The sequence below is a fragment of the Sphaerodactylus townsendi genome, linkage group LG03 (genome assembly GCF_021028975.2).
Source record: "Sphaerodactylus townsendi isolate TG3544 linkage group LG03, MPM_Stown_v2.3, whole genome shotgun sequence".
Classification (NCBI taxonomy): domain Eukaryota; kingdom Metazoa; phylum Chordata; class Lepidosauria; order Squamata; family Sphaerodactylidae; genus Sphaerodactylus; species Sphaerodactylus townsendi.
The window spans coordinates 162776491-162803065 of record NC_059427.1 but is presented as its reverse complement, the minus strand read 5'-3'; the positions used below and the strand labels follow the sequence as shown (position 1 = coordinate 162803065).

The 26575-nt window shown below is 47.4% G+C and overlaps 2 protein-coding genes across 6 annotated transcripts in view; one reads left to right on the top strand and one right to left on the bottom strand.

Annotated features, from left to right (window-relative positions):
- Positions 1 to 13188, bottom strand: part of LOC125429183 (ER membrane protein complex subunit 3-like) — an 18349-nt gene extending 5161 nt beyond the window's left edge. The window contains exons 1-6 of one of the 2 annotated variants that reach the window (XM_048490057.1): positions 13031 to 13188; positions 10027 to 10084; positions 3320 to 3413; positions 1669 to 1773; positions 825 to 906; positions 641 to 720 (exon numbers count right to left, since the gene is read on the bottom strand). In XM_048490057.1, the coding sequence (XP_048346014.1) occupies positions 641 to 720; positions 825 to 906; positions 1669 to 1773; positions 3320 to 3413; positions 10027 to 10084; positions 13031 to 13188 (577 nt within the window). Of the gene's footprint in view, positions 1 to 640; positions 721 to 824; positions 907 to 1668; positions 1774 to 3319; positions 3414 to 10026; positions 10328 to 13030 lie in introns of those variants that run through there. The other variant, XM_048490056.1, reaches the window with a different exon arrangement.
- On the top strand, positions 13075 to 26575 carry UXT (ubiquitously expressed prefoldin like chaperone). 4 transcript variants are annotated; one of them, XR_007243963.1, is made up of 7 exons: positions 13104 to 13947; positions 14274 to 14407; positions 15473 to 15554; positions 15721 to 15788; positions 24249 to 24366; positions 25729 to 25792; positions 26213 to 26575. XR_007243963.1 is itself a non-coding variant. In XM_048490060.1 (6 exons), exons 2-6 carry the CDS (start codon positions 14322 to 14324, stop codon positions 26258 to 26260), a joined length of 348 nt encoding a protein of 115 aa, XP_048346017.1. In that variant the 5' UTR covers positions 13075 to 13206; positions 14274 to 14321; the 3' UTR covers positions 26261 to 26575. The 4 variants fall into 4 exon arrangements, 3 of the variants coding, with proteins under 3 accessions (XP_048346017.1, XP_048346016.1, XP_048346015.1); XM_048490060.1 differs by lacking the exon at positions 24249 to 24366 and having other exon boundaries at positions 13075 to 13206; XM_048490059.1 differs by lacking the exon at positions 24249 to 24366 and having other exon boundaries at positions 13201 to 13533.

The window sequence follows — 26575 nt, the reverse complement described above, 5'->3', positions numbered from 1 at the left end:
TACCATCTGGAAGTGCTGCCCAGGCCTGGGGGTTGGGTGATGGAGAGTATCCAGTCACTGCCCTGCACCCCCATCTGTAGCCTGACATCCATTTACCCAGTAGCGATGTGTGGCTCCATATATGGTTACCTAAATCCACAGATTGGGGCCACGTGGACACGAGAGATTTTCCTGCAAACTCGGAGCACCCCCCAAATAATACAGATGGAGGTGGTTAAATCTATCCCAAAATAAAAGTGATATCCATACGTGCACAGACAATGCATTTCCCTTCCTCCCGCAGCTGGCGGCAATGAATGCTGGAAACGGCTTCAGCAGCGGTGGCAGGAGGTGAAGTCAGGGGCTGCCCCAGACTTGGAGGGACTCCCAGACACCCCCACAGTTGCAGCCAGGCTCAAATGTGGGTCGAGGGGCCTGGAGCCATACCAAGCTCCCCCACCCACAAGCCTTGTGCCCCCCCCCTTTAATAATCAGAACAGCTTTCTCCACCATTTTGAGCGATGCGATGAATTCCCACATGGTACAGTCTCACCCCAACCCTCCTGTCATGGCTTACTCCTCACAGCCCAGGACTCGTCCCACTTGAGCACTGCCTGCTCAACACAACACCCTCCTTCCTGATTTCCGAGCTGCTTCTTACCCGTCTCTTCCCCCGGGATGAGATTGTACACCCGACGCAGGCCAAAGACCTTGAGGAAGTACCAGGAGGCGGAGCTCACCCTGTTGAGAGAACAGCGATCAGGGACCATTGCAGGGAACCTTGGTCTTTTGGAGTGGGGCCCAGGGCTGCAGCCCCCTCCTTCCCCTCGCAAAGAAGTGCTTACCAAGAGGGATCCAGGGAAAGCAAGTTAATTCCACGCTGCAGCATGGGCTTGAATCGCAGGGTCAAGGGGAAGGGAACCTTGGCTAGAAGGTTGGGAGGAAAAGAGAATCAGCCAGCTCTCCCCCTTACCGAGCTCTACTGCCGCTCCACCATCCACAACCCTCGCCCCCCTCAACTGCCTTCCTGATCTGCGTCATGTCCTCTCTTGCTGTGCACCTGCCTCTGCAGGTTGCCTGAAAACACTCTTGGTCCACCCCTTCTGCAAATCGTCTGGGGAACCCGAGTTCGAACCATACTGACAATAACCTGTTGCAGTTGTGTAGCGCTTTCAGAAGTCCCACGTGCACTAGCGTTGTAATCCTTGCTATAATCTTGTGAGATCGGCCAATTACCATTACCGCTGTGTTGTAGACTATTGGAGGGGAAGGGGGTGGTTTGGGAGATAGTTGTCTTAAGGTCACCTGCTGAGTTCAAGATTTGAACCAGGGACTTCCTGATTCCCTACTGTTTCTCTCTTAGTTGCCACATTACACTAGCTTGCTGTGGGCAAGCCACGTTCAGACTCTGTTCTCCCCTGCTGCAAAATGGGCCTATAGTTTCCAGGAGTGGACCTTATCCATCTCCAGATAAGCAGGACTACATACTCCCATCAGCCCCTGCCAGGGCTGATGGGAATTGTAGTCCATAACATCTGGAGTGCCAAAGGTTCTCCACCACTGGCCTATAGTGACCTATGAAAGCTACAAGGGCTAGGAACATCACAGCAAACTGGAATTTTGGCTGTCAAACTCCACTGGCCCACCTCTCTACCATTCTCTCGCCGGGCTTCACTCCTGTTCACTCACTTGCCACAAAGCCGGAGAAGGCCCAATTGATCCAGCCTCCAACGAGGATCATGGGAAGCACGTTGATGATGTTCCCTTTCAGCATCTCCGTAACCATGGTTGGATCTTGAAGTGGTGGGGATGCGGGGGGGGGGGGGGGGAAGAATTAAAGCATGGTTCTGTGTAGACTGTGATCCAACAGGTGCACAGTGAAACCTCTGAAGTTATAGCGTGAGCTCCCCAACTCAGAACCCCAGTTTTCTGTCAAAGGTTTCCAGGCCTTATCAGAGATGGCCCACCACTAGGCAGCACGAGCCAAGGATACTAAGAAGAGAGGAAGAAGAGTTTGGATTTATATCCCCCCTTTCTCTCCTGCAGGAGACTCAAAGGGGCTGACAATCTCCTTTCCCTTCCCCCCTCACAACAAACACGCTGTGAGGTGGGTGGGGTTGAGAGAGCTCCGAGAAGCTGTGACTAGCCCAAGGTCACCCAGCTGGCGTGTGTGGGAGTGCACAGGCTAATCTGAATTCCCCAGATAAGCCTCCACAGCTCAGGTAGCAAAGCTGGGAATCAAACCCGGTTCCTCCAGATTAGATACACGAGCTCTTAACCTCCTACGCCACTGCTGCCAAGGCCCCGCACTGCCCGAGAATCGCCAACCGGCTCACCAGACAACCTGGTGGCTTGAGGTGTGCCTTGGCAGGCAGCTTTGAAACATCTGGACCAGCCAGGGAGAGGGGCAGAAGCCCATGGTGCACGAATCTCTTGGGCTGCATGAGCCCTGTGGCTGCACAAATGCACTTCCAACCACGTGGACAAGACAGGCGAATCTCCCAGGAGCCAGAGGATTTCCCGTGACAGGAAGGTAGAATTTCATCAGCTTCTCCCAGGTCCCAGCAGAAGGCCCAAATCTACCTTGAGCCCTTTAGGGAAAGGCAAGTATTAATGTTACAGCAGGGTAACGGGTTCAAAATATTTAAGCCAAAAAGCTTAAGCCGACAAAGGAATAAAATCAGATAAATATTTTATTCACGCCAACAGACGGGCAAAACAGCATCAGGGGAGCCACCTTAAAATGGCTGCTGTCTCTTACTTTTAGAGGTTACATCAGAATAGCAGTAAAAAGAATACACCCCAAAGTTCATCGTCATCCATCAATCATTTGAAAGGGTGGGAATGGGGCAAACTTGTGCCCTTATTGGAAGATGTCAGTACTCTGCCTTTGACGTCTTCTGAACTTAGGCCCAACTTCCCCTTATCAGTTATTGTTTTCTATTGTCCTACGTTTCGAGACAAAGAGCCTAAACATTTAGCCATGTTCTCGCTTTGTATCAGAAAAGAGCAGACTCAAGGTGCCGGGCCAGGGCAAGAAGACCTCGAAAACAACTTAGTTCATAATCTCATACATTCCCATGTAGAATTGAGAACAAAGGGTATTTCATCCAGGCTTTTTGCTGATCTGGCTAGTAACGAAAGCCAGAAAGCAAAAGGCCTACTTTGGTTCATCTTTAATTGATCATAATTAAAGCATAAAATCATAAAGGCAATGCAATTAGAGAAAATATCAGTATGGAAACTTAAAAGATTTTTTCAATACTTGTTCTGCGCCTACATTAATGCTTTGAGATAAATAAAATTCTCTGCTAGCCCAGCTCCCAGCCCCTCTCGTTACCTGTCAGTGGGTTTCGCAGCTGCATCTTGCGTTTCGTTTTGCGGAGGAAGCCGTTTTCTGGGTTGTTGAAGTAATGTTTGCGCGTGAGGAAGCCCTGTGGAAATACCACAAAAGGCTGTGAGTGGAGACAAATGGCCAAAGGGGGCCTTTTCCGAGCATTCAAAATGCTACACGGGCATTTCTTCGGTCGCCCTGAGCACGATCCTACGAATGGATCATTAGGCTGGCTGGTGACCTCGTGACTGTGGTAAGAACATAAGAACAAGCCAGCTGGATCAGACCAGAGTCCATCTAGTCCAGCACTCTGCTACTCGCAGTGGCCCACCAGGTGCCTTGGGGAGCTCACAGGTAGGATGTGAAAGCAATGGCCTTCTGCTGCTGCTGCTGCTCCTGAGCACCTGGTCTGCTAAGGCATTTGCAATCTGAGATCAAGGAGGATCAAGATTGGTAGCCAGAGATTGACTTCTCCTCCATAAATCTGTCCAAGCCCCTTTTAAAGCTATCCAGGTTAGTGGCCATCACCACCTCCTGTGGCAGCATATTCCAAACACCAATCACACGTTGCGTGAAGAAGTGTTTCCTTTTATGAGTCCTAATTCTTCCCCCCAGCATTTTCAATGGATGCCCCCTGGTTCTAGTATTGTGAGAAAGAGAGAAACATTTCTCTCTGTCAACATTTTCTACCCCATGCATAATTTTATAGACTTCAATTATATCCCCCCTCAGCCGTCTCCTCTCCAAACTAAAGAGTCCCAATGGTAAAGCTCAAAGGGAGAATTTCTTACTTCACAAGGTTAGTCAGATTTGGAGCCAAGGAGGGAAGGTTCCAAGCAGGGCCAGAGCACGGGGGAACTGTGCCCGGGGCCTGTGTGTGCCCTGTGCCCCTGCACGCCTGGTGTGTTGCACACCCCTCGCCCCCTTGGCGCTACTCCACTGGTTCCAAGGCCAGTCTATCAGATTTTTATCCCCCTTTCATCCCTCCGTTTTATCCTTACAACAATCCTGCAAGGTAGACCAAGCTGAGAGGAATTGGCCTTTGGCTACCCACTGAGTTTTATGACAGAGTGGGTTTTTAAACCAGTGTTTCCCAACCTTTTCGAGGTCAGGGTACCCTTGACCTCACTCTTCATATCTCACGGAACCCCTGCTGCCACCCTCCACCTTCCCCTCCCATTGCCCCTGCTTGCCACACACCCCACCTTCCCCTCCCAGGGTGAAGGGAAGCACTGGGGGTGATGGTGGCTGCTGACCTTGTGGCAGGCCCTGCCCCATGGGCCAGCTCCATGTCCTTGCTGGTGCCGGTGGGAGACACCACAAAAATGAGGGGGGGGGGGCGGTAGTGTTGCTGCGGTACCCCTGGGACATGCTCACAGCACCCCAGGGTACCACGGAACCCTGGTTGAGAATGGCTGGTTTAAACCCATGTGCCACCCTGGTCTTTATGCAGCGTTCTCACCACTATCTCATACATCTTCCTCTCTGCCCTTCAAGTTGAAATTGCCTCCACACTCCGGGACTGGTTTCTTTAATAGTGTTTATGGTAGTCACTTGTTTCATGTAACCCAAACAAAAACACTTCTTTCATACCTTATAAACAGAAATGCAGGTAGCTGATGGAAATAGTCACAAAGAGTCTCAGATAAAAGGCAGGGAGATGGGAAAGAGGAGAGCACTCTAAAAGGTACCCTTCTGCTCTGAGCTAACTTTCAGATACAGACTTTGCTACAGAAAAAGCACATAAACGAAATGAATTAGCTGGAAAGCAGAAAAACAAAACAGCTCCTTTGACTCCAGCTGATCTAGTGCTTTTGACATTCATTCCGAAAAAACGAAAGATGTGCTTGGCCAATCGCTGACAGCCTTCTGCATTATTTCTGAGGATCATCTGACCATTTACTGTGTGGCTACTGACAATGGTTTGAAGTTTGTACGATCTGTTAACAGTCCATTGACCACTAGCTCCAGCGATGGAAGTGCCCTACTGGTTGTACATGCCAAGGACTAACTAGTAACATGAGCATTCTGGTTTCAATCAAATGTTGGAATTTCCAGCTCTGAAGTCCAAATATTACATTGGGAAGAGACCTAGTGGGAAGATGGAAGCAGTCATTCAAGTGAGCCCCTTACTCGGTTTCTCAGGAGGTTCAACTTCTTACAAGTACGTGCTTGGCACCTCCAAACCCCCAAACTGTTTTACAACAATTCTTCTCCTTTGTAAACACAAGCATGCAGAAATGGCTTTATGGAGAAGGAAAACTGAGCAGTAAGAAAGAGAAACTTCAAACTTTTCCTCCCTTGCTATGTGCTCATTAGAAAAAAAGACAGCTGTTGTGGGTTTTCCAGGCGGTGTGGCCACAGTGTAGTGGTTTTAGCTCCTGACGGTCTCCTCACAACTTCTGAGGCATGTTGCAGCTGGCTTCTGAAGATGCCAGCTGTAGATGTGAGTGAAATTCTAGGAGATGAAAATGAAGAGGGGAAGTCCTCCAATGGATTAAAAACTGGTTGAGAAACAGGAAGCAAAGGGTGGATGTAAGTGGGAAGTTCTCACAACGGAGAGATGTGGGTAGTGGTGTCCCCCAAGGATCCATTTTGGGACCAGTGCTCTTTAACCTATTCATAAATGACCTGGAAGTAAGGGTGGGTAGCGTGTATGTTACTAGTTAGTATGTTACTAGTTAGTCCTAGTTAGTATGTTACTCATGTTACTAGTTAGTCCTTGGCTACCAAGTAGACATTGTCTACTTGGATTTCCACAAGGCTTTTGACAAAGTTCCTCACCAGAGACTATTGAGAAAACTCAGCAATCAAGGAATAAGAGGGGAAGTCCTCCTGTGGATTAAAAACTGGTTGAGAAACAGGAAGCAAAGAGTGGGTATAAATGGGAAATTCTCACAATGGAGAGATGTGGGGAGTGGTGTCCCCCAAGGATCCGTTTTGGGACCAGTGCTCTTTAACCTTTTCATAAATGACCTGGAAGTAGGGGTGGGTAGCGTGGTGGCCAAGTTTGCAGATGATACCAAATTATGAGAGTGGTGAGAACCGCAAAGGATTGCAAAGAGCTCCAAGCGGACCTTGATAAATTAGGTGAGTGGGCTAAGAAATAGCAAATGCAGTTCAATGCAGCAAAATGTAAAGTGATGCACATAGGGTCAAAAAATCCAAACTTCACATACACGCTGCAGGGGTCAGTGCTATCAGTCACAGACCAGGAAAGGGATTTGGGCGTCTTAGTTGATAGTTCCATGGGAATGTCAACTCAATGCATGGCAGCTGTGAAAAAGGCAAACTCTATGCTGGGGATCATTAGAAAAGGAATTGAGAACAAAACTGCAAAAACTGTCATGCCATTATATAAAGCGGTGGTGCGAACGCACTTGGAGTACTGTGTTCAGTTCTGGTCGCCACATCTCAAAAAGGATATCGAAGAGATAGAAAAAGTGCAGAGAAGGGCGACGAGGATGATTGAGGGACTGGAGCACCTTCCTTATGAGGAGAGGCTGCAGCGTTTGGGACTCTTCAGTTTGAAGAGGAGACGTTTGAGGGGGGATATGATTGAAGTCTATAAAATTATGCACGGGGTAGAAAATGTTAACAGAGAAATTTTTCTCTCTCTTTCACAGTACTAGAACCAAGGGGCATACATTGAAAATGCTGGGGGGAAGAATTAGGACTAATAAAAGAAAACACTTCTTCACGCAACGTGTGATTGGTGTTTGGAATATGCTGCCACAGGAGGAAGCTAACCTGGATAGCTTTAAAAGGGGCTTGGTCGGATTTATGGAGGAGAAATCGATCTCTGGCTACCAATCTTGATCCTGCTTGATCTGAGATTGCAAATGCCTTAGCAGACCAGGTGCTCAGGAGCAGCAGCAGCAGAAGGCCATTGCTTTCACATCCTGCATGTGAGCTCCCCAAGGCACCTGGTGGGCCACTGCGAGTAGCAGAGTGCTGGACTAGATGGACTCTGGTCTGATACAGCAGGCTCTTTCTTATGTTCTTACTAGACCACAGCCACACAGCCCGGAAAACCCACAACAGGCAGTTAATTCTGGCCATGAAAGCCTCCAACAATGCACAGAACCAGGCCACCTTCAAGATGTTTGTCTCCCACACTGGGGAGAAAAGATTACACACATGAACACACATGAAGTTTCCTTATACTGAATCAGCCCATCAGTTCACCAACATCAGTACTGTCTACTCAGAGTGGCAGCTGCTCTCCCAGGTCTCAGGTAAGGTTTTTCCTATCACCTTCTACCTGGTCCTTTTACCTAGAGATGCCCAGGATCTAACCTAGGACCTTCTGAATGCAAAGCAGAAGTTCTTCGACTGAGCCACAGCCCCCCCTCCCATACATGTCCCCCCGCAGGGTGAAGACAACCTAGGAGAGGTTTTGTTGATGAGTGTGAGGCATGGGAGGAAAGGATAAATGTTTCGTTCTGTCCATGCACAGCTAAAGCAATCCTGGAGGCAGCATTTGCAACAGGGGGAAAAAGACACTTAACATAAACAAGGAAGAAATTATGTCCCCTTCAGTGCTTAGGCCAGAAATGGCCCATTGGTGGTCCATGGGGTAGATATGTGCCCCCTCAAACCCTGCGACTTTTTCTGGCCCCCCCACATTTTATCAACAACTAGCGGGGCCCAGCCACGCATTGCTGTGGCTTATTATGGTGAAAAGGAAAAGGAACAGTAGCAGCCAATCAATTGCAGAGGCCAGCAGTATGTGCTCATGCAAACACGCAGCCTGATACTGCGCGATGTCATTGATGTGTGTGCCCGCATTCCTTGGGGGGGAATGGAAAGGCACCCCTCCCACACATCTAGGCTGGCTGGTCATGATCCTTTACCTGGGAGTAAGTTTGGTTGGTGGCAATGGGTGTCGCTTCTGAGGAAACCCTCTGACGGGCGCGACGCAGCCATTCAAAGTATGTCACGGTTTATTGTCAAAGGCTTTCACGGCCGGAATCACTTGGGTGCTGTGTGGTTTCCGGGCTGTATGGCCGTGTTCTAGCAGCATTCTCTCCTGACGTTTCACCTGCATCTGTGGCTGGCATCTTCAGAGGATATGATGTTGGGAAAGCATGTAGAGTATATATATCTGTTGGAGTGTCCAGGGTGGGTGGAGAAACATTGTCTGTGAGTAACAAAGAAGGCAACCAGGTCAATAGTTGAGGGCATCTGAATAGAAGTATGAGTGGTTACCACTCTGAAAGCCACTACGTCAGACTACACAGAGAAGCAATTGAAATCCATAAGCACATGGACAATTTTAACAGGAAGGAAGAAACTATGAAAATGAACAGAACTTGGCAACGCCGGTGTTGAAAAAAATGCTAAGAGTCAAGACGGTGTCTAGCTCAGCTCCACACAAACTGGGATGACCATAGACAAAAGAAACAAAGGCCAGGATACTTCTATTCAGATGCTCCCACCAGTGACCTTGCTATCTCCATTGACACTCCCATGCTATAGTCTTCATTGTTACTCATACTTCTATTCAGATGCCCTCAACTATTGACCTGGTTGCCTTCTTTGTTACTCACAGACAATGTTTCTCCACCCACCCTGGACACTCCAACAGATATATATACTCCACTTGCTTTCCCAACATCATATCCTCTGAACATGCCAGCCACAGATGCAGGCGAAACGTCAGGAGAGAATGCTGCTAGAACACGGCCATACAGCCCGGAAACCACACAGCACCCATATGTCACGGTTGCTGTACCGAGCTTACTCCTGAGTAATGCGTGCCTGGTTTTCTTAACTGTAACTGCAGTATTCAGGGAATCTAGGGTGCCTGGCCCCTCCCTCCCATCCCTTGCATGCCGCCCCTCACTCTCTCCCCTCTCTCACTTCTCTTCCCTTGCATGCCTCCCCCTCCCTCTCCCTCCCTCCCTTCTCCCTTGTGTGTATGTGTGTGTATGTGTTTCACTTCCATTCGAGTTACTGCCTATGTACTGTTTTCACTGTTCATATCTGGCCGTCTGAGTGAACACTCTAAGCAGCATGAACATTCTAAGGGTGACAGTTACACACAGGCAGCTGCATGTCCTTCACTAGGGAGCACCAGGAAAAAGGTGTTTTACCTGGGCCAGGTGTGAAATTTCAGGTATGTGAACATCTAAAAACACTCTCGCCTGGCTGACTATAGTGGCTGGGAATTTTCAGAGGAATTGGCCCAGCAGTTACTGAGTTATACTATCATCAACAAAAACACTGTTCGCTTTTCATATATATAGATAAAAGTTTGCTCACAGTATTACCTATAAGGGGAAAAATCATGTTTCCAAGTTCTAATTAATGTAGACACTCCGTATTTTACTGTTACTTCTCACACACAACATGTTTGCAAATATACATATTTATACACAATGTAAATAACATAATCGCTTGTCTCTGGGCCTGTTTGGAGACTACAGCAGCCCCTGAGAACACGTGAGGTGGCTAATCTGTTTGCCAGGATTATTTTCTCCTGCTGGAGATATTATTCATGCAATGTTTGGACAAGATTCTCCAGAGCATTTTTGCGAACTGCATGAACAGAACCCTTTGGAACCTGCACAGAGCCCCGTGTGGAGAAGAGATTCCACAAGTCAGTGTCCCACATCAAAATGAGGTCCACATATGTGTGGTAACCTGTGTGCCTGCTGAGAAAGACTGCCCCAGGGACTGCATGAGGAATGGAACAGGAAGTCTCTCACCTGATGAGTCAGGAACCGTCCGTTTTCCCTCAGGAGGCGGCTACGGGCCAGAATCTGCCTGACGGACAAAGAACACTCCCCTAAACAGTCATTGCAACATAATTTCTGTGTTACACATAAGGTATAAATGCTGACTGTTGACCTGCAGCTACTGCCATAAGACCAGACATTCCCATCCTGTGAACTAGTGAGGCAGAAGCAGAAGAGTTTGGATTTATATCCCATCTTTCTCTCCTGTAAGAAGGCTAAAGTCCGCTTACAAACTCCTTTCCTGCCTCTCCCCACAACAGACACCTTGTGAGGCTGGTGGAGCTGAGAGAGTGCTGAGAGAACTGTGACTACCCCAATGTTACCTAGCAGGCTTCATGTGAAGGAGTGGGGGAACAAATCCAGTTCACCAGATAAGAGTCTGCTGTTCATGTGGAGGAGTGGAGAATCAAACCCAGTTCTCCAGATTAGAGTCCACTGCTCTTAACCACTACACCATGCTGGCAACTAGAATGGCTCTGGGAATTCCCCTGCAATGTCACAGAGGGAAAGCTGGCATGCAGCTAAACACACAAAGGCAAAAAGACAGAATAAACATGCTGTAAATAATAACTGTTTCCTCTGAGATCTTGAAGTCTCGGAAGGGATCATTGATTTTAGGACACAGGTAATTGCAATGGAAACATTATCAGAACAACCATGAGAACTGGTAATAATTAGGAGGGGAAGATTATATTTTTAGGTTTAAAAACTTAGGGGGTTTTTTTTTGCTGCCAAGTCACAGCTGACTGAGAGCAACACCATATGGTTTACACGGCAAGAGTTGTTCAGAGGTGGTTTGATGCCTCTGCATCACGACCCTGGTATTCCTTGGAGATCACCCATCCAAATCCAACCCTGATTAGCTTCTGAGAGTTGACAAGGTCAAATTAGCTATCCAGGTTGGGGCTAGTTTTGTCTAGATGGATGCAATTCAAGGCTCTCTTCTTACATGTGCATATACAGAAAGCTACTCTTACACCGAATCTTTTAAAAAATTATTTTAAATTTCTATTCTGGCCCTTACTTCTTGGGCTTGGGGCAGATTCCCGCATGAATCTACGAATAAATACATCAATAACTATTTGTTACGGATAGAAATTTAAAAGAAACTTTAAATACTAAAAAAACAAAATGACAAAAACATCTACTTTTACTGAGCCCCAGTAAATCTTAAAAAGAACGGGCGGATAAAAACAGAACCTGTTATCTAATAACAGGGGGTGGTCAGGGGGGCATGGGCGGCAGGCTAAAGATGGTAACTGATGCTGCCTCAACCATATCCCTGGTGGAACAGCTAAATCTTCCAGGCCCTGCAGAACTGCATTAAATCCCACATGGTCCTGGTCTCATTGGACAGAATGTTCCAGCAGGCCTAGGCCCTGTTTGAGGACAGATGACCACCACAGGCAAATTTTCACTCGATGCCTGATCCTTTTAACATGGAGATGCTGGGGACTGAACCTATTACCTTCTGTGCGCAAAGCAGAGGATCTTCCATTGAGCCACAGACCCACCCCTTCTTGACTGTGAAAACCCTCAGTGGTCTGGGCTTGTACTGCCTGAAGAACAATTAGCTTCTATATCAACCGTATTGTTTGGGTCATCTTCAAGGCCTGGGTTTCTTCCATCTCCTTTTGAGTACCATGTGACCAAAAATGGGAACTAGATCTTTTCGGCAGCGGCCCCTAGATTACAGAATGCAATCTGTGCTAAACTAACTGAATTTACGGACAAGTTCATCTGGCTTGTCTTCTTCAGGAAGCAGAAAGAATGTTCCTTTTCCGCAGTGTTTTTGAGGATGAATGGGACTGAGAATTTTGTGCCAAAATGTTGATTTTTGTAGTTTTGTTTGTTATCCTTGTGGTTTTTTATTGTGCTGGTTTTATGTTGTAGAGGTCCATTTGACTGTGCCTTTGTATGTCATGATAGATTAGGCCCTGTTAGTAATTTGTGTCACCTCTTAATGATGTGGTATATAACAGAAGCCCTCCCTGAAGTATTCTTTAAACTGGGAAGACTTTATTAACTAGGCTTGTGGCAAATGATTCAGGCAAAGGTTTTGAGCATGTAGGGGCTACATAATTCTGGATCTTCTTTCAGGAGACAAATTATTTGTGAGGGTGCAGTTGGTGCATGAGCTTCAGCTATTGATTGATAGGCAGGATTTAAAGGTAAAGATAGTCTGTTGTGCAAGCACTTGGTTATTACTGACCTACGGGGTGACATCACAGCATGACATTTACTAGGCAAACCATATTTATGGGGTGGTTTGCCACTGCCTTCTCCAGTCATCTACACTTTACCCCCTGCAAACTGGATACTCATTTTACCAACCTTGGAAGGATGGAGTCTGTCAGACTTGAGCCAGCTAACTGAAACTAGGTGATCGGGAGCAACAGCCGCAGAAGGCCATTGCGTTCACATCCTACATGTGAGCTCCCAAAGGCACCTGGTGGGCCACTGCGAGTAGCAGAGAGCTGGACTAGATGGACTTTGGTCTGATCCAGCTGGCTTGTTCTTATGTTCTTAAACTGACCTCCATTAGAATCGAACTCAGGCTGAAAGAAGAGTTTTGACTGCAGTACTGCAGCTTGCTCCCCTGTACCACAGGACAGGACTTGGGAACATTTAATCCAGACTGGAAGGCAGCAGTGTCTTCTAGCATCTGAAGGGAGCCACTACTGAACTAGTTGATTAATTTTGAGTTAGCACTTTCACATTGTACTCTCCCTTTGGTGCACATGCATCAACTTTAGCTATGCTATGACAGGCTCACAATGCCACAATAAGTGTTTATGAAACTTTCCAGGCTTCTTATCAGAGTTGCACTTTCTTGACACTTGTAACCTTGCACAGTCAGTCCTGCTATTGCAACATAAAAGATCGACAACTTTCCTACACAACCAGATCAACCACCATGCAGCGAGTTTCAGAAGGTGGGCGTGGCCCATTTTACGCCCCTCCCTCCGCTCACGTGTCCTGGCGTTGCTCGGGCCAGCCCAGCTCGCGCTCCCCGCGCAACAACGTCGCCACACGCAGGCGCAGGATCCCGACGGCGAGCGCGATCCAAGCCACGGGCAACAGGACCCAAAAGCGAATCGAACCATCCAGATATAGCTCCGGCGCCGCCATTGTGAAGATTCAGAACCGGTTTGTTAAAAAAAATTTAACAAGAAAACCGGAAGTGACCTCAGAGAGACGAGTCTACCATTTCCGTTGCGTTTCCTGATTCCGAAACACGGATACGAAACTTCACTGGAAACAATTACTAGTAAATTATTTGCAAGCTAATAAGTTTGCAGTAGAAAAGCTTGGACGAGTTCAGAATAACATTCCAAGTACCCGGATGTTCAACCCGGAAGTAGATCCCCACCTTGTCACCACCCTAAACTACAAAGGGAAACAACCATAGAGATTAGCGGCTAGAGCATCCTGCCAGAGCTGAGCCCCGCAAATGGCAACCTCCTATCAGTACAGGTACCAAGAAACCATGGCAATGGCAGCTATACGAGAGGAAGCGATAGGAAAATGCTAGAAAGAAGCACTCTTTTTGTTCTTACTGTGTTTTCCCTGTGGGACGTTTCCCTCTGGGATTTTATTGGGGTTCGATTGAGTGCTTGAAGTGCTGGGTCGCGTTCCTGACGCCCTCCATGACCTCTTCCAAAGCTTGTATATATAAGAATTACTTGGTGCCTGGGACATATTCTGCTGTCGCTCTCTTTGTACCTTTGGAAGAGCACAGAAAAACGCGTGTGTTGGACTATAAAAACAGGGCAGCTTGCAGAAGGAGGATCTGTTAGAGGAAAAGAAAGGAAGAAATCAATTTAGCCCCCCCCCCCCTTTATTTCCTAGTTGATCATAACTTGTTTCCAGGAGCTGCGGACCAGCCAGGTAAATGTTTAGACAGATGATTCCCAACCTGGGGTGTGCTTACCTCCAGGGTACCCGCCAGAAAAAAATGAAATGGTTTGTTAATATGGGGATACAGTTTTAGGGTTGCTAAGGGGTAAGCAGGTGAAAAAAGGTTGGGAACCACTGGTGTAGACCATTAGAGTGATGGGATAAATGCAGAGGAAGAGGGGTGGTGGAAGGCTGGGGCGCCTTTGCCTTCCTAGAGATCTTAACTGCAGTGGCCAATTGTATAATTCACAAATAAGTTCCGATTTGTGTCCAGGACTGTTGGTTTGAGATATGCTTTTCCTTTTCCCTGGCTGCAGCGGTGAACTTCTCCTCCTCCTTGTCACCATCACTCTTTGGGGACTCCAATGGCAATGCTGGATGAGCAACAAGTGAAAGAGAAGGTGCTGCGCTACGAAGGTTTCATAAGTGATGTTCTGCAAAGAGATCTCCAGTGAGTGATTCCTCCTCTTCCACAGGGTTCTGCCTTGGGCAAGCTCCTGGTCTCTGAGGCCCTGTAGTTTTGGACAGTGGGGCCAAATCTCCAGCTAAGTGACTGCTTACAGTGGTGTTGGTGCCCCATCTCCCTTGGTCTCCCCATCTCCCATCTGCTCATTCTTGGACATTATACTGGAGAAGAGTTGGTTTTTATACTCTGGTTTTCTCTACCGTAAGGAGTCTCAAAGCGGCTTACAAACTCTTTCCCTCAAGAGCTAGCAAGGTGTAGTGGTTAAGAGTGGTGGAGTCTGATCTGGAGAACTGGGTTTGATTCCCCACTCCTCCACATGAGCAGTGGACTCTTATCTGATGAACTGGAATTGTTTCCCCACTCCTACACATGCAACTTATTTGGTGACCTTGGGCTAGGCACAGTTCTTCAGAACTCCTTCAGCCCCACCTACTTCATAAGGTGTCTGTCGTTGGGAGAGAACATGAAAGGAGATTGTAAGCCCTTTCGAGTCTCCTTACAGGAGAGAAAGGCAAGGTATAAATCTAAACTTCCTTTTCTTCCCATCCCCACACTAGACACTTTGTGAGATCAGTGGAGCTGAGACAGATTAGATCAGAGAGAACTGTGACTAGCCAAAAGTCACCCAGCAGGCTTCATGTAGAGGAGTGGGGAATGAAATCTGGTTCTCCAAATTACAGAACCTCTCTAACCCTACAGCACTGGCATTACTGCTTATGCCTGTTCTATCCTGGACTGGTGACATGAGCCAGATAACGAAGAGGACCCATTGTTTGGTGGTGAAAAGTAATGTTAGTTTGTGTCTGAATTATGGCCTTCTCATAGAGTTTTCAAGGTGAGAGATTAACAGAGGTGGTTTGCCTCTGTGTAGCAGCCCTGGACTTCCTGGGGGGTTTCCCATCCAAGTTCTAACCAGGGCTGACTCTGCTTGGCTTGCCAGAGCTGACAAGATCAGTTTAGCCTGGACCTCACAGGCCAGGGCATGCATTCTTCGGGGTGGTGAAATAACATGAACTACCCCAACTGGCTGTCACTGATGTTTTCCCTTAGGAAAGTGTTGGAGCAGCGGGATGAGGTCTATGAGAAGATCGCCCAGTACCTACAACTGAAGAGCGTGATTGAGCGGTTACAGGTAATTCTGAAGTCTTTCATTTGTAGCTCTAAATAGTCGATAGTTCTCATACATTCTGAAGTAGCATGCCAATTTGAGCAGACTGCTGGCCGGAGTGGCTATTGTGAAGCCAGCTCTGTCCTGAGGAGCCCAAGTGAGTTTGTAAGCTGGTGTCATTTCTTCTTAGGAGACAGGAAATCGGGAGCTGGTGACCCAAGTTGACCTTGGCTGCAATTTTTATGTCAATGCTGAAGTGTAAGTAGTGCAAAGAGCCCGTTCCTGTGTGGGGCTTTTTTCTCCTCCTTGCCGGTTCTATCCCTCTGTTTCCTGGCTGCTCTATGGTGATATGTTTAGAGCAGTGGTTCTCAACCTGTGGGTCATGACCCCTTTGGGGTCGAATGACCCTTTCACAGGGGTCGCCTAAGACTCTCTGCATCAGCGTTCTCCATCTGTAAAATGGATAAATGTTAGGGTTGGGGGTCACCACAGCATGAGGAACTGTATTAAAGGGTCGCGGCATTAGGAAGGTTGAGAACCACTGCCTAAGACTCTCTGCATCAGCGTTCTCCATCTGTAAAATGGATAAATGTTAGGGTTGGGGGTCACCACAACATGAGGAACTGTATTAAAGGGTCGCGGCATTAGGAAGGTTGAGAACCACTGCCTAAGACTCTCTGCATCAGTGTTCTCCATCTGTAAAATGGATAAATGTTAGGGTTGGGGGTCACCACAACATGAGGAACTGTATTAAAGGGTCGTGGCATTAGGAAGGTTGAGAATCACTGGTTTAGCGTATACAAGGGAGATCTGAGTATACAAAAGAAATATGCTTCCATGATAGAAGGAAGGAAACCAGAGGTGGTATGATAACTGTTGGAAAGAGACAGAGGGCTATTTAGTCCAATCCCCTGTCAGCCACGGCCACATGATTCTGAATGCTGTATGCCACATCTGGAAGGCAGATGAGATGTGTCTCAGTGTGTGATGAGATCTGCTTGTGGAGACTTTCTCCACTTCCCTCTTCTTCTGCAGCCTGCTGATCCTCACTCCCAGTTTTGTTCCTGGGACTCAGTGGAAGAAAATAGGGGATACGGTGAGGGTCTGCACTGGGAAGAAACATTGATGGAAATCATTGACGCCTCTTAAGGAATTACCCTTCAGTTATGGGAATTACGTGATACAGGCCGCTGCCTGCTGAGGAGATAGCTTCAGATGACTCATGGAAGGAGATAGGTGGATAATGTCCCAGGTCAAGAAAAACTGTGTTGGGGAGGCGTTGAGTAATACACAAGCACCCTCTGTGAAGCAGATGTGTACAGAAGCATATCTTAAGAAGAAGAAGAAGAGTTTGGATTTATATCCCCCCTTTCTCTCCTGCAGGAGACTCAAAGGGGCTGACATTCTCCTTGCCTTTCCCCCCTCGCAACAAACACCCTGTGAGGTAGGTGGGGCTGAGAGAGCTCTGAGAAGCTGTGACTAGCCCAAGGTCACCCAGCTGGCGTGTGTGGGAGTGCACAGGCTAATCTGAATTCCCCAGATAAGCCTCCACAGCTCAGGCGGCAGAGTGGGGAATCAAACCCGGTTCCTCCAGATTAGATACACAAGCTCTTAACCTCCTACGCCACTGCTGGACCACCTTCTCCCATGTGAAACTATCTATATGCTCAGGTCATCTTGGGATTCCTTGCTTCAGTTGCCTCCACCATCAGAGGCTAGTCTGGTGGCAGCCTCAGAAAGGCCTTATCTGTGGTGGCACCAAAACATTAGAACTATGTTTTGTTTGGCAACGTTCATTAGGCCCTCCTGCCTGGTTCTGAGGTTGTTTATGTGTTTTAACTGAATTTTAATTTTAAATGTTTTTGAGCGTTCAAAGATTTTAATCCTATGTTTATGCTTGGTGCCTTGAGGACCCTGGTTTGGTGGAAAGAGACATATAAATGCTTCAAATGTTGTTTGTGCGTTTTTGCTGAGCTGTAATTTTAGAAGCTTTTGATTGTTCAAAGGTTCTAATGTGTTTGTGTTTGCTGCCTTGGGGAACCTGGTTGGATGGAAAGAGGCATATAAATGCAAAAAATAATTTTGCAGCTAACAGCTACAGTTTGGCTCATAGGGGCTGTAACTGGGTGTATAAACCCTCACAGCCTGGGGTCTGATTGAGTGGGTAGGAAAGATTCCCAAGGGAAGAATCATAGAATTATATAGTGGGCAGGGGCCATACAGGCCGTCACATCCTTGCTCAGTGCAGGATCCACCTATAAATCCCTGACAAGTATTCATATTCAGCCGATGCTTGAAGACTGCCAGTGAAAAGAACAATGTGAATTCCTAGAAATCCCCTGCCTTCCCAAGTTAAGGCCCAAGGGAGCTTTAGACAGCCCCGTCCCACTAGTAGGATAAGTGGAGTTCTCCCCCTGGAACCAAACTGATCTGAAAGGTGTCTGTTGGCTTGGCTTGCAGAAACTTGCTATGCACAAACCACCACCATTCCTCCCAAAAAAGCCAGCATGATGTAATGGTTAGGCAGTCAAACCAGGATCTGGGAGACCCAAGTTCAGATTTCCTCCTCTTCTATGGAAGCTTGCTGGGTGATCTTGGTCCAGTCATATGCACCACCATCTCCCCACTTAACCTACCTCAAATAATTGTATAAGGCAGTGATGGCGAACCTTTTCAAGACCGAGTGCCCAAATTGCAACCCAAAACCCACTTATTTATTGCAAAGTGCCAACGCGGTAATTTAACCTGAATAACCCCCTCGAGCAGGGGCCAACCTGCTGTAGCCTCCAGGAAGTCCCACATGTGCAGCATCTGCGCCCTTTACTCTTCTAGGCATCTCTCTGCCTACCTTTGCCCCTCCTCTCCCGGGTAGCAAGGTTTCCACCTGGAGCACAGGTGCTGAGCCACAGGCCCACCAGCTGAGTCCTTTCTGGTCGCTGAGGTGCACATGCATCAAGTCCAGCAGCCCAGGCCAGCCTAGATGTGTGTGTGTGTGGGGGGGGCAATTCCCCCCCCCCATGATGAACTCTGTGCGCGCATGCCCACAGAGAGAGCTCTGAGTGCCACCTCTGGCACCCGTGCCATTGGTTCGCCACCATTGGTATAAGGATAAAATTGAGGAGAGGAAAATGATGTGAGCCACCTTGGGTTCCTGGTGGGAGAAAGGTAGGGTCTAAATGAAGGCAATAAATAAAATAAGCTTGCGTGATGGAACTTGCAGGATTTGGGCAAGAACGGCCGAGCTCTTATCCCCAAATGAACTCTTTCTGGATAAAAATAATTGATGTGCGCCAGAAAGGTACGTAGCATAACAAATGCCAAATTTAGGCTGTTTTCTCACTCTCCCCCAAGCACGAATGGATGCGTTGAATGTGAAGACATTTCTCTCTCTCTCTCTGCTTCCTGCTGGCAGTGAGCCAAAATAATTTTGATTGTATACTGGCTGCGAGAAGCAGAAGGTGCGGGAAGAGGGGGACATTCATTTGAGAAAGACAGATGGTAAGGGGAAGGAAGAGGAGGGATTTGCACTCAGTACAGGCATGTGGTACAAGCATGTGGATAAAGCTATCCAGCTAACCTGGATAGCTTTAAAAGGGGCTTGAACAGATTTATGGAGGAGAAGTCGATCTATGGCTACCAATCTTGGTCCTCCTTGATCTGAAATTGCAAATGCCTTCGCAGACCAGAAGCAGCAGCAGCAGCAGCAGGCCATTGCTTTCACATCCTGCATGTGAGCTCCCAAAGGCACCTGGTGAGCCACTGCGAGCAGCAGAGTGCTGGACTAGATGGACCCTGGTCTGATCCAGCAGGCTCTTTCTTATGTTCTTATGTGGCTGAGATTCTTTGTTATGTGGCATAAGGTGTAAAGTTGCCCCTCCCCCATGCAATTCTTGACTGGATAGTTTCCGGTGGTAGAAGCAGAAAAGCAAGATTTGAGTCCAGTGATACCTTCAAGACCAACATGTTTTCAGAATAAACTTTCAAGAGATATGATATGGAGATACGATAGACACTCAAGGAGTAATTAAGCCTTGGCCCCCCAGAAAATGAAGGAGGCAAACCATATATTTTCAACTAGCTTCAGGATTAAGAAAGGAAATTAATTCAGCAAGCAATACAATAAGGGGATTGACACAATTCAGAAAGGATATCGAGAAGATGGACGAGATCTGTAGTGGAGGATGCTGGAAATGTAAAGAAGTGGATGGCTCTTTATACGGCAAATGCACATAAAAGTTGAAAGCTTTGGAAAGATATTCATGCAGAAATACAGAACATTTAAAAAATCAAATTTGCTATGGATGCCAATACAACATTATTAGGGATACTACCCAAAAGTATTCCAAAAATCTCAGAAGAAGAAGAGTTTTGGATTTATACCCCATCTTTCTCTCCTGTAAGGAGATTCAAGGTGGCCTTTGCTTCCTCTCCCTATAACAGACACCTTATAAGGTAGGTGGGGCTGAGAGAACTGTGACTAGCCCAAGGTAACCCAGCAGGAATGCAGGAGTGCAGAAACACATCTGGTTCACCAGATAAGCCTCTTTGTAAATAAGAAACCAGTCCAAGAATTCCAAGACAAAGGGAAAATGTAGTGCAAATATTATTTCCCTCCCCCCAAAAAACAAGGGTAATGATGCTGAAATGAAGGGTGTATATTACAGGAAATAGACAAATGGATACATATATTAAAATGATTATAATTTGCCGATGCAATTTGTATTTTGTGAGAAGAGCTCTAGACATTTATAATTGTAATCTATTAAAGTTTTTTTATTAATCTGTTTTGGTCTAGTAGAATTGCTATCAAAAACAGGTAATATTGGTAATATTGGTAATTATTAATATGACATATTTAATTTTGTTTCCTCTATTAGAATTGTAACTAAGATAAGATTCCATTTTCTTTTTCGGTTACGTTAATTTCCATCAATAAAAGATGGCATTTTTTAAAGAGTCAAAATTCCTTTGGTTGGGTTCCAATCTGAGCAAGTGAACTTTGACTCTCGAAAGGTTGTGCCATGGAGATCTTGAAGATCTTTAAGGAGCAACTAGACTCGGATCTTGATCATAACTCTCTTCTTCTTATAAGGCTCCTTGACTGTTCCTTGAGGTGAACACCAGTAAAAACAGAAACCTGATTAAAGTTTTCTAGCCAGTGCTATTAACACAGCCACACAAGTTCTCCCCATAGTCACTGCCTGAATGGTCCATTCCTCAGTCCTCTTGGTGTTAAATGTAATGGGGGACAAAGACGGAAAAAGAGGTCGGCTAATAATACTCAATTTTTTTATATCCTGTATTGCAAATGTTTGAGGCAAGGATCGTAACCTCCTCCTTACAGCATTATCAATCCCACATAACGCATGGGGTGTGTGTGTTGAGGTTGTAAGAGGCTGGCTTGCCTAAGATGAGGTGTGAACTGCACTGGGGACCTGGCCAAAGAGTCTGTCATTCCGTGGCTCACCAAGAACCACGTTTGGAATCACAAAGAATGTGCTGTCACATTGCAGCTGACTCGTGGCGACCCCATCCCGTGGGGTGTTCCAGGCAAGCGACCAGTAGAGTTGTTTTGTCACCCAACTCTTCCTTGGTGTCTCTGATCCAGGTGCTAACCAGCGCTCACCTTGCTTAGCGTCCCACATCTGATAAGTTCAGGCTAGCCTGGGCCGGGCAGGGCACAAATCGCCCACTTGGTCAACTTCACGGTGGAGGGAGTGGGAAGTGCCCTGGGCGGCTGCCCACTTTGCCCAATGGGAGGAATGCCTCCACTTCTGGCTATCTTGTAGGCAAGAGACTAACAGAGACTACACCGCAAGAGACTACACCGCCCAGAGCCCCCAGGGGATGGGGCGGTATAAAAGTTTTAAAAAAAATAAAAATAAATAAAGAGGTGGTTTGCCATTGCCTGCCTCTGCAGAGCAGCCCTGAACTTTCTTGGTGGTTTCCCACCCAACACTGATTGTGTCTGTAATATCATCCCTGTCATCTTTCCTTGCAGAAGAAGTGCTGCTGCGCTCCCATTACATGCATTCACATATAATAGCTCATTTAGCTTGGACACTACCGAGGTTTGGAGATGATCTAATCCTGGACCTCCCCGGCCCAAAAGCGTGGCCACACCTCCCCAAGCCCCACCCCCAGCCTCAGTGCTTATAAAAGCAGCTCTCGGAGGCCAGGGACAGTAGACTCCCCTCCCCCCCCCACTCGCTGGGCTCCCAGCTGGCAGGCAGCAGTCCTTTCTGCCCTCCCCTCTGGGCAGAGGCATAGCTAGGGAAAATGGAGCCAGGGGATACAAAATACAAACGAGGGGCGGAGCTTCGGACATGTAATGGAGGGGGGTTTAAACCCGAGAAGCCCCCCCCTTACCTACGTTCTTGATTCAAAGCATTTAGTGGCCACTTTTTCTGTCATAAAACTCAGGGCAGCTTAGAGTGTAAATAAAACAAAAAACCATAGAAACGCATCAGTTCAAAATGGCCAATAGGCAGAAACACTAAACGAATGAAAAGCTGACCTGAATGAAATTGGCTTTGGTTGCCTCTTAGAGATTGAGAGTGAGGGTGTCGGGCGCACCTCTCTGGGATTATGTCCCATAATCTTGGGGCTGCCACCAAAAGTTTTTAGTAAATTTTTATGTATTAGCTAACTGATTTTAAATAAGTTGTTTGCGGTCCTGAGCCTGACCTTGGTTGGGGAAGGCAGGATATAAATGTATGAAATAAATAAATAAGGCCTCCTCTTGCATGCCAACAAGCCAGTTTCTTTAGTGGTGTGCTGTGTGGTTTCCGGGCTGTATGGCCGTGTTCTAGTAGCATTTTCTCCTGACGTTTCACCTGCATCTGTGGCTGGCATCTTCAGAGGATCTGATGGTAGTAAAGCAAGTGGAGTATATGTACCTGTGGAATGTCCAGGGTGGGAGAAAGAGCCATTTTTCTGTTAACAAGTGTAAAGGGTGCAGTTAGCAAGCTTGATTTGCATGTGTTGGGTGCGATCCACCCATTTAGCATGTGGGTAGCCATGAAGATAGCATAATCACCTCCAGGTTAGACTATTGCAACTCGCTCTACGCAGGCCTTCCCTTGCGTCTGATTCGGAAACTAAAACTGGTCCAGAATGCGGCGGCCCGTCTTCTCACAGGGGGTGCCGCAAGAGGGCATATATTCTCACCTGTGTTCGTCAGCCTTGAATCCGCTGGTTACCGCGTTGAATTCCGAACTCATTTCTCCAAAGCTGCGTTGGTATTTGACGCTTTTACGGCCTTGCTGGCGGTCTGGGGACCTCCGTGATTCCAAGCTTGGGACTTTCATGCCTCTGCCCCATCACGTCCCAAATCGTGACCTCTGCGCCGCCTCGGCGGGTAGAGAGCCAACTTATCTGGTGATCCTTGGCCTCCTCTCCATGATGCGGCTTGGCCTCCACCCGGCTGCTAAGCAGGAGCCTTCTTTACAGCTCTGGGCTCCCCTGCCTGGTGGAACAGTCTTCTACCTCCAGCTACGCCCGGGCCCCTGCGGGATCTTTAGCCATGATTTCCGTAGAGGGCCTGGGCGTAAGACAGAGCTGTTCCGCCCGGGCTTTCGGGGAGGCCCGGCCGCTGATGGCTCCCTCTCTACTTTCCCCTTCCTCTTATAGTCATCATCTTATGGACTACATGCTGAGTCCCTTCCCCCCTTCCTTTCCCTCTGAGGGGATTTAGTAGATGGACGCCACTGATATTTTGTTGTTAGGAACAGCTGCTTTTTTTAATGGGGTTGGTTTTAATGACGTAGAGCCTATTATTTCAATGTCTATCTTAAATTGAACAGTTTTATTAGATTTTAATATGCGCTACCTATGTGTCTGTACACCGCCCTGAGCTCTCCGGGTGAGGGCGGTTTATAAATACAATAATAAATAAATAAATAAATAAATAATCAATTAGTGAGGGCATCTGCATTGTAGTAGCCTGGCCTTTTTGATCCCCTTTGATTGCTTACTGAGTTTCTTTAGTAATCAGTGGTTCTCAACCTGTGGGTCGCGACCCCTTTGGGCAGACCTGGGCATTATATGAAGCGGGCCATAAACCCGCCCGGATGACCTGGCCCCTGACTGTGCCGGGGGCGGCGTCTTTGAAAGCCCCGCAGAAGCCGGTTGCCTTGGCTTCCGGCTTCTGCGGGGCTTTCAAAAGCGCCTCGCCCCCCTGCCTTTTGGCCCGGCCCTCCACAATATTTTCTGTTTCTTATGCGGCCCCATGGAAAAAATAATTGCCCACTCCTGCCTTTGGGGGTCGAACAACCCTTTCACAGAGGTCGCCTAAGGCTCTCTGCATCAGTGTTCTCCATCTGTAAAATGGATAAATGTTAGGATTGGGGGTCACCACAACATGAGGAAGTTTGAGAACCACTGCTTTACTTAATGGGACTGTCAAGAGGGCCTTAATTCTCTGTGATCTTTAATTCTCTGGTGACGTCCATCCTACACAGCTTCCGTGGGATGAGGTTCCTTTGCTTTCCTCACAACTTCATTCCGTTGCTTCTCTTGCAGATATTCTTCATCATGGATAACTAAAGGCCACTGACTTCTCTGTACCTTTTAAACAGTTGCCACTTGTGGGTGTTAACCCCCTTTAATAGCAAGTTGGGTTCCTCTCTGCTTCTTCCTCCCACCTTTAGTCTTAGCCAGCTGGGGCAGAAGTTCAGCACCTTTTATTTTCTACCCCTTTCCCCTGTCTTGATGCAGGCCAGACGCTGTATCTTTTACCCACCATCTTTGTGGTTCTGGGGTATGGGTTCTATGCACAGCTGACACTGCCTGAGGCATTGGCCTTCATTGAGAAGAAGACCAAGCTGTTGACCGAGTAAGTTTTGGAGGAAATCACCTTTCCCACCTGGCTCCTCAGAGGGGGGCTGGGCTGATAAAAGCCCCTGTGCCGTCCTTCACTAGATGTTTTCTCTATTAGATACAGTCTTTCTTGATTGTCTGCAGAGAGGCCATGCTGCTGTGGTATCTCAGTGATGAGTTGTAGGATTTTGATTGGTTAAATAAATCCCCACTGTTGTTACACTGCTACAAGGTCTGCATTGGGTAACAATAAGTGATGATTTCTAGCCTGCCAAAGCAACTCCTAGTTGGAGGCGCCATGGGGAAGCGGTGTTCTCTCAATGCAAAGAGTATTTTTATTAGGGAGGTGATGGTGACAAACTCCAGGCAAGAGGAATGCGTAACCAAAGCATGCATAGGAGATCTTTTATACATACACATCAAAAGGGGCAAAGGGGCAGGTAAAGGGGGCAGGTCCCGTACCGAACACCAATAAAGAAACATTAATACAAGAGAAAGATACAATTACAACTTTTGTGAATGGGATCACAAAATCCCGCTGCCAAGTGTCTTCCCGCAAGACTTCGCAATGGTGCTGAAAGGAAAGTGGAGAAGGTCCATTCATAGAACTGGGTGGGTCTGCTACCGCACCCAGTTATCTCTGTTATCAGACGGGCTATTTCCTTCGGTTATGACCTGAGGCTCCTGCGCCTCAGTTCTGCAACAAAAGAGAGTTCAAACTGTCCAATGGTGGTCCCGACACGTTTTCCAACGGCTGGGACCTCTGGGTGCTGTCATCAGATTTAATTTGCAAAACCAAAGGGGTCTTTGTCTTTGCTGAGGAGTTGGCTGGGTGTTGGTTTAAGCTGAATTCCAGGGCTAACTTCCTTGTCCCTTAATATCAGCTTCTACAGGCTACTGCTTTTACTAACAAACACAAATATCAAAAATAACATTTCTAACCTTAAACGTTAGAGAAAACCTTGGAGAGTGCAAGCACATATACTGATAGGCAAGACTATCCTAAATAAACAACAACAGAACCTTAAATCAACCTAGCTAAAATATAAACCTAGACAATGGGCAAATAGTAAATTCAACACTAAAGGGCTTTCATTATACCCAAAGAGGGGCAAAGGCAAGAAACCATAAAACATTGGCACAAACACATATATATGTCCTTTGCAAGCCTTATGGAGGCTTCTGAACCACACAGGTCTCTGTCCTGACCTGGAGCCAGTGTAGTCAGGTAACTCGACTCAGGAAAATATTTTGGCTATTTTCCTGGGCGGTGACACTGTTACAGATCAGTTAGATGAGATCTAAATGCTGCCAAGTTTTATTGGCCTGGATCCATCCTTCTCCCTTACCTACTTAGGGATTATTTCTCTCTCAACAGGACCGCTGAGACCCTCACCACAGACTCCGCCAAGATCAAAGCCAATATCCGGATGGTTTTAGAGGTAATGGGGTAAACTGGGTGATGCTCTTGCCACGAGGTGAGGTGGAAGGGAGAGAATGTGCCATCTTGGAAGTGTCAAGTTGTTTCAGAGAAGGGGGCCTGTAGCTGCAGTGGAAGGTGCTGCCCTTTTCTCAAGGTGTGGTTTGAGGTCGGGGGGGCGGGGGGGCGACAAGGGTTTCTTTCCTGTGTGGAAGTGAGACAGAAGCAGGGGTGTAGCTTTATCAAATGGCACCCGGTGTTCACCCCGGGTGCCGTGCCCCCCACAGTTGTTCCCCTGCCCCAAACTTCATGGGGAGTTCAGGACCGGGGTGCAGTTGTGAGGCAAAGTGGCCGTCGGACAGAAGGTGTGGGCATACTGAATCAGTCACGGCATTTCTATTCAGGTCGCTTTTCTTTCCTCCCTCGCCCCACCCGGCAACAGGGCTTGCGCGAACTCCAGGGATTCCAAGATATTTCTGAGGAGAACTGAAGAGAAATCACCCTTTAGGCACCTGATTTCCTGCCCTCCCCAACCACGAAGAGGAATTCCAAAGTTCGACAAGGTTGGAAGAAGAGCTGGACTCTTGTGCATTTTGGCAGTCGCAGGAACTGTGCTGGAGAAACGCCCCTCAGTAAGGCCTGGCGAATGGGAAGGGGTGATTGGAAATTGGGGAGGTGGCGACAAGAGGTATTTCTTATGGGCAGGTTTGTTTCTAGGCCTGATCTCCCCGCTGCTTCCTGAGGCACTTCCTTGGAGCGAGCTCATCTCAGTTGTTAAAAGCAATAAAAAATCCTGTGTACTTGG

Bases quoted from the DNA above. Each gene is read 5' to 3' on its own strand.
- UXT (XM_048490060.1), top strand. From the start codon at position 14,322: ATGGCAATGCTGGATGAGCAACAAGTGAAAGAGAAGGTGCTGCGCTAC. The intron at 15,555-15,720 runs GTAATTCTGAAG...ATTTCTTCTTAG, and splicing joins GCGTGATTGAGCGGTTACAG to GAGACAGGAAATCGGGAGCT. The intron at 15,789-25,728 runs GTAAGTAGTGCA...CTCTCTCAACAG, and splicing joins TTTTATGTCAATGCTGAAGT to GACCGCTGAGACCCTCACCA.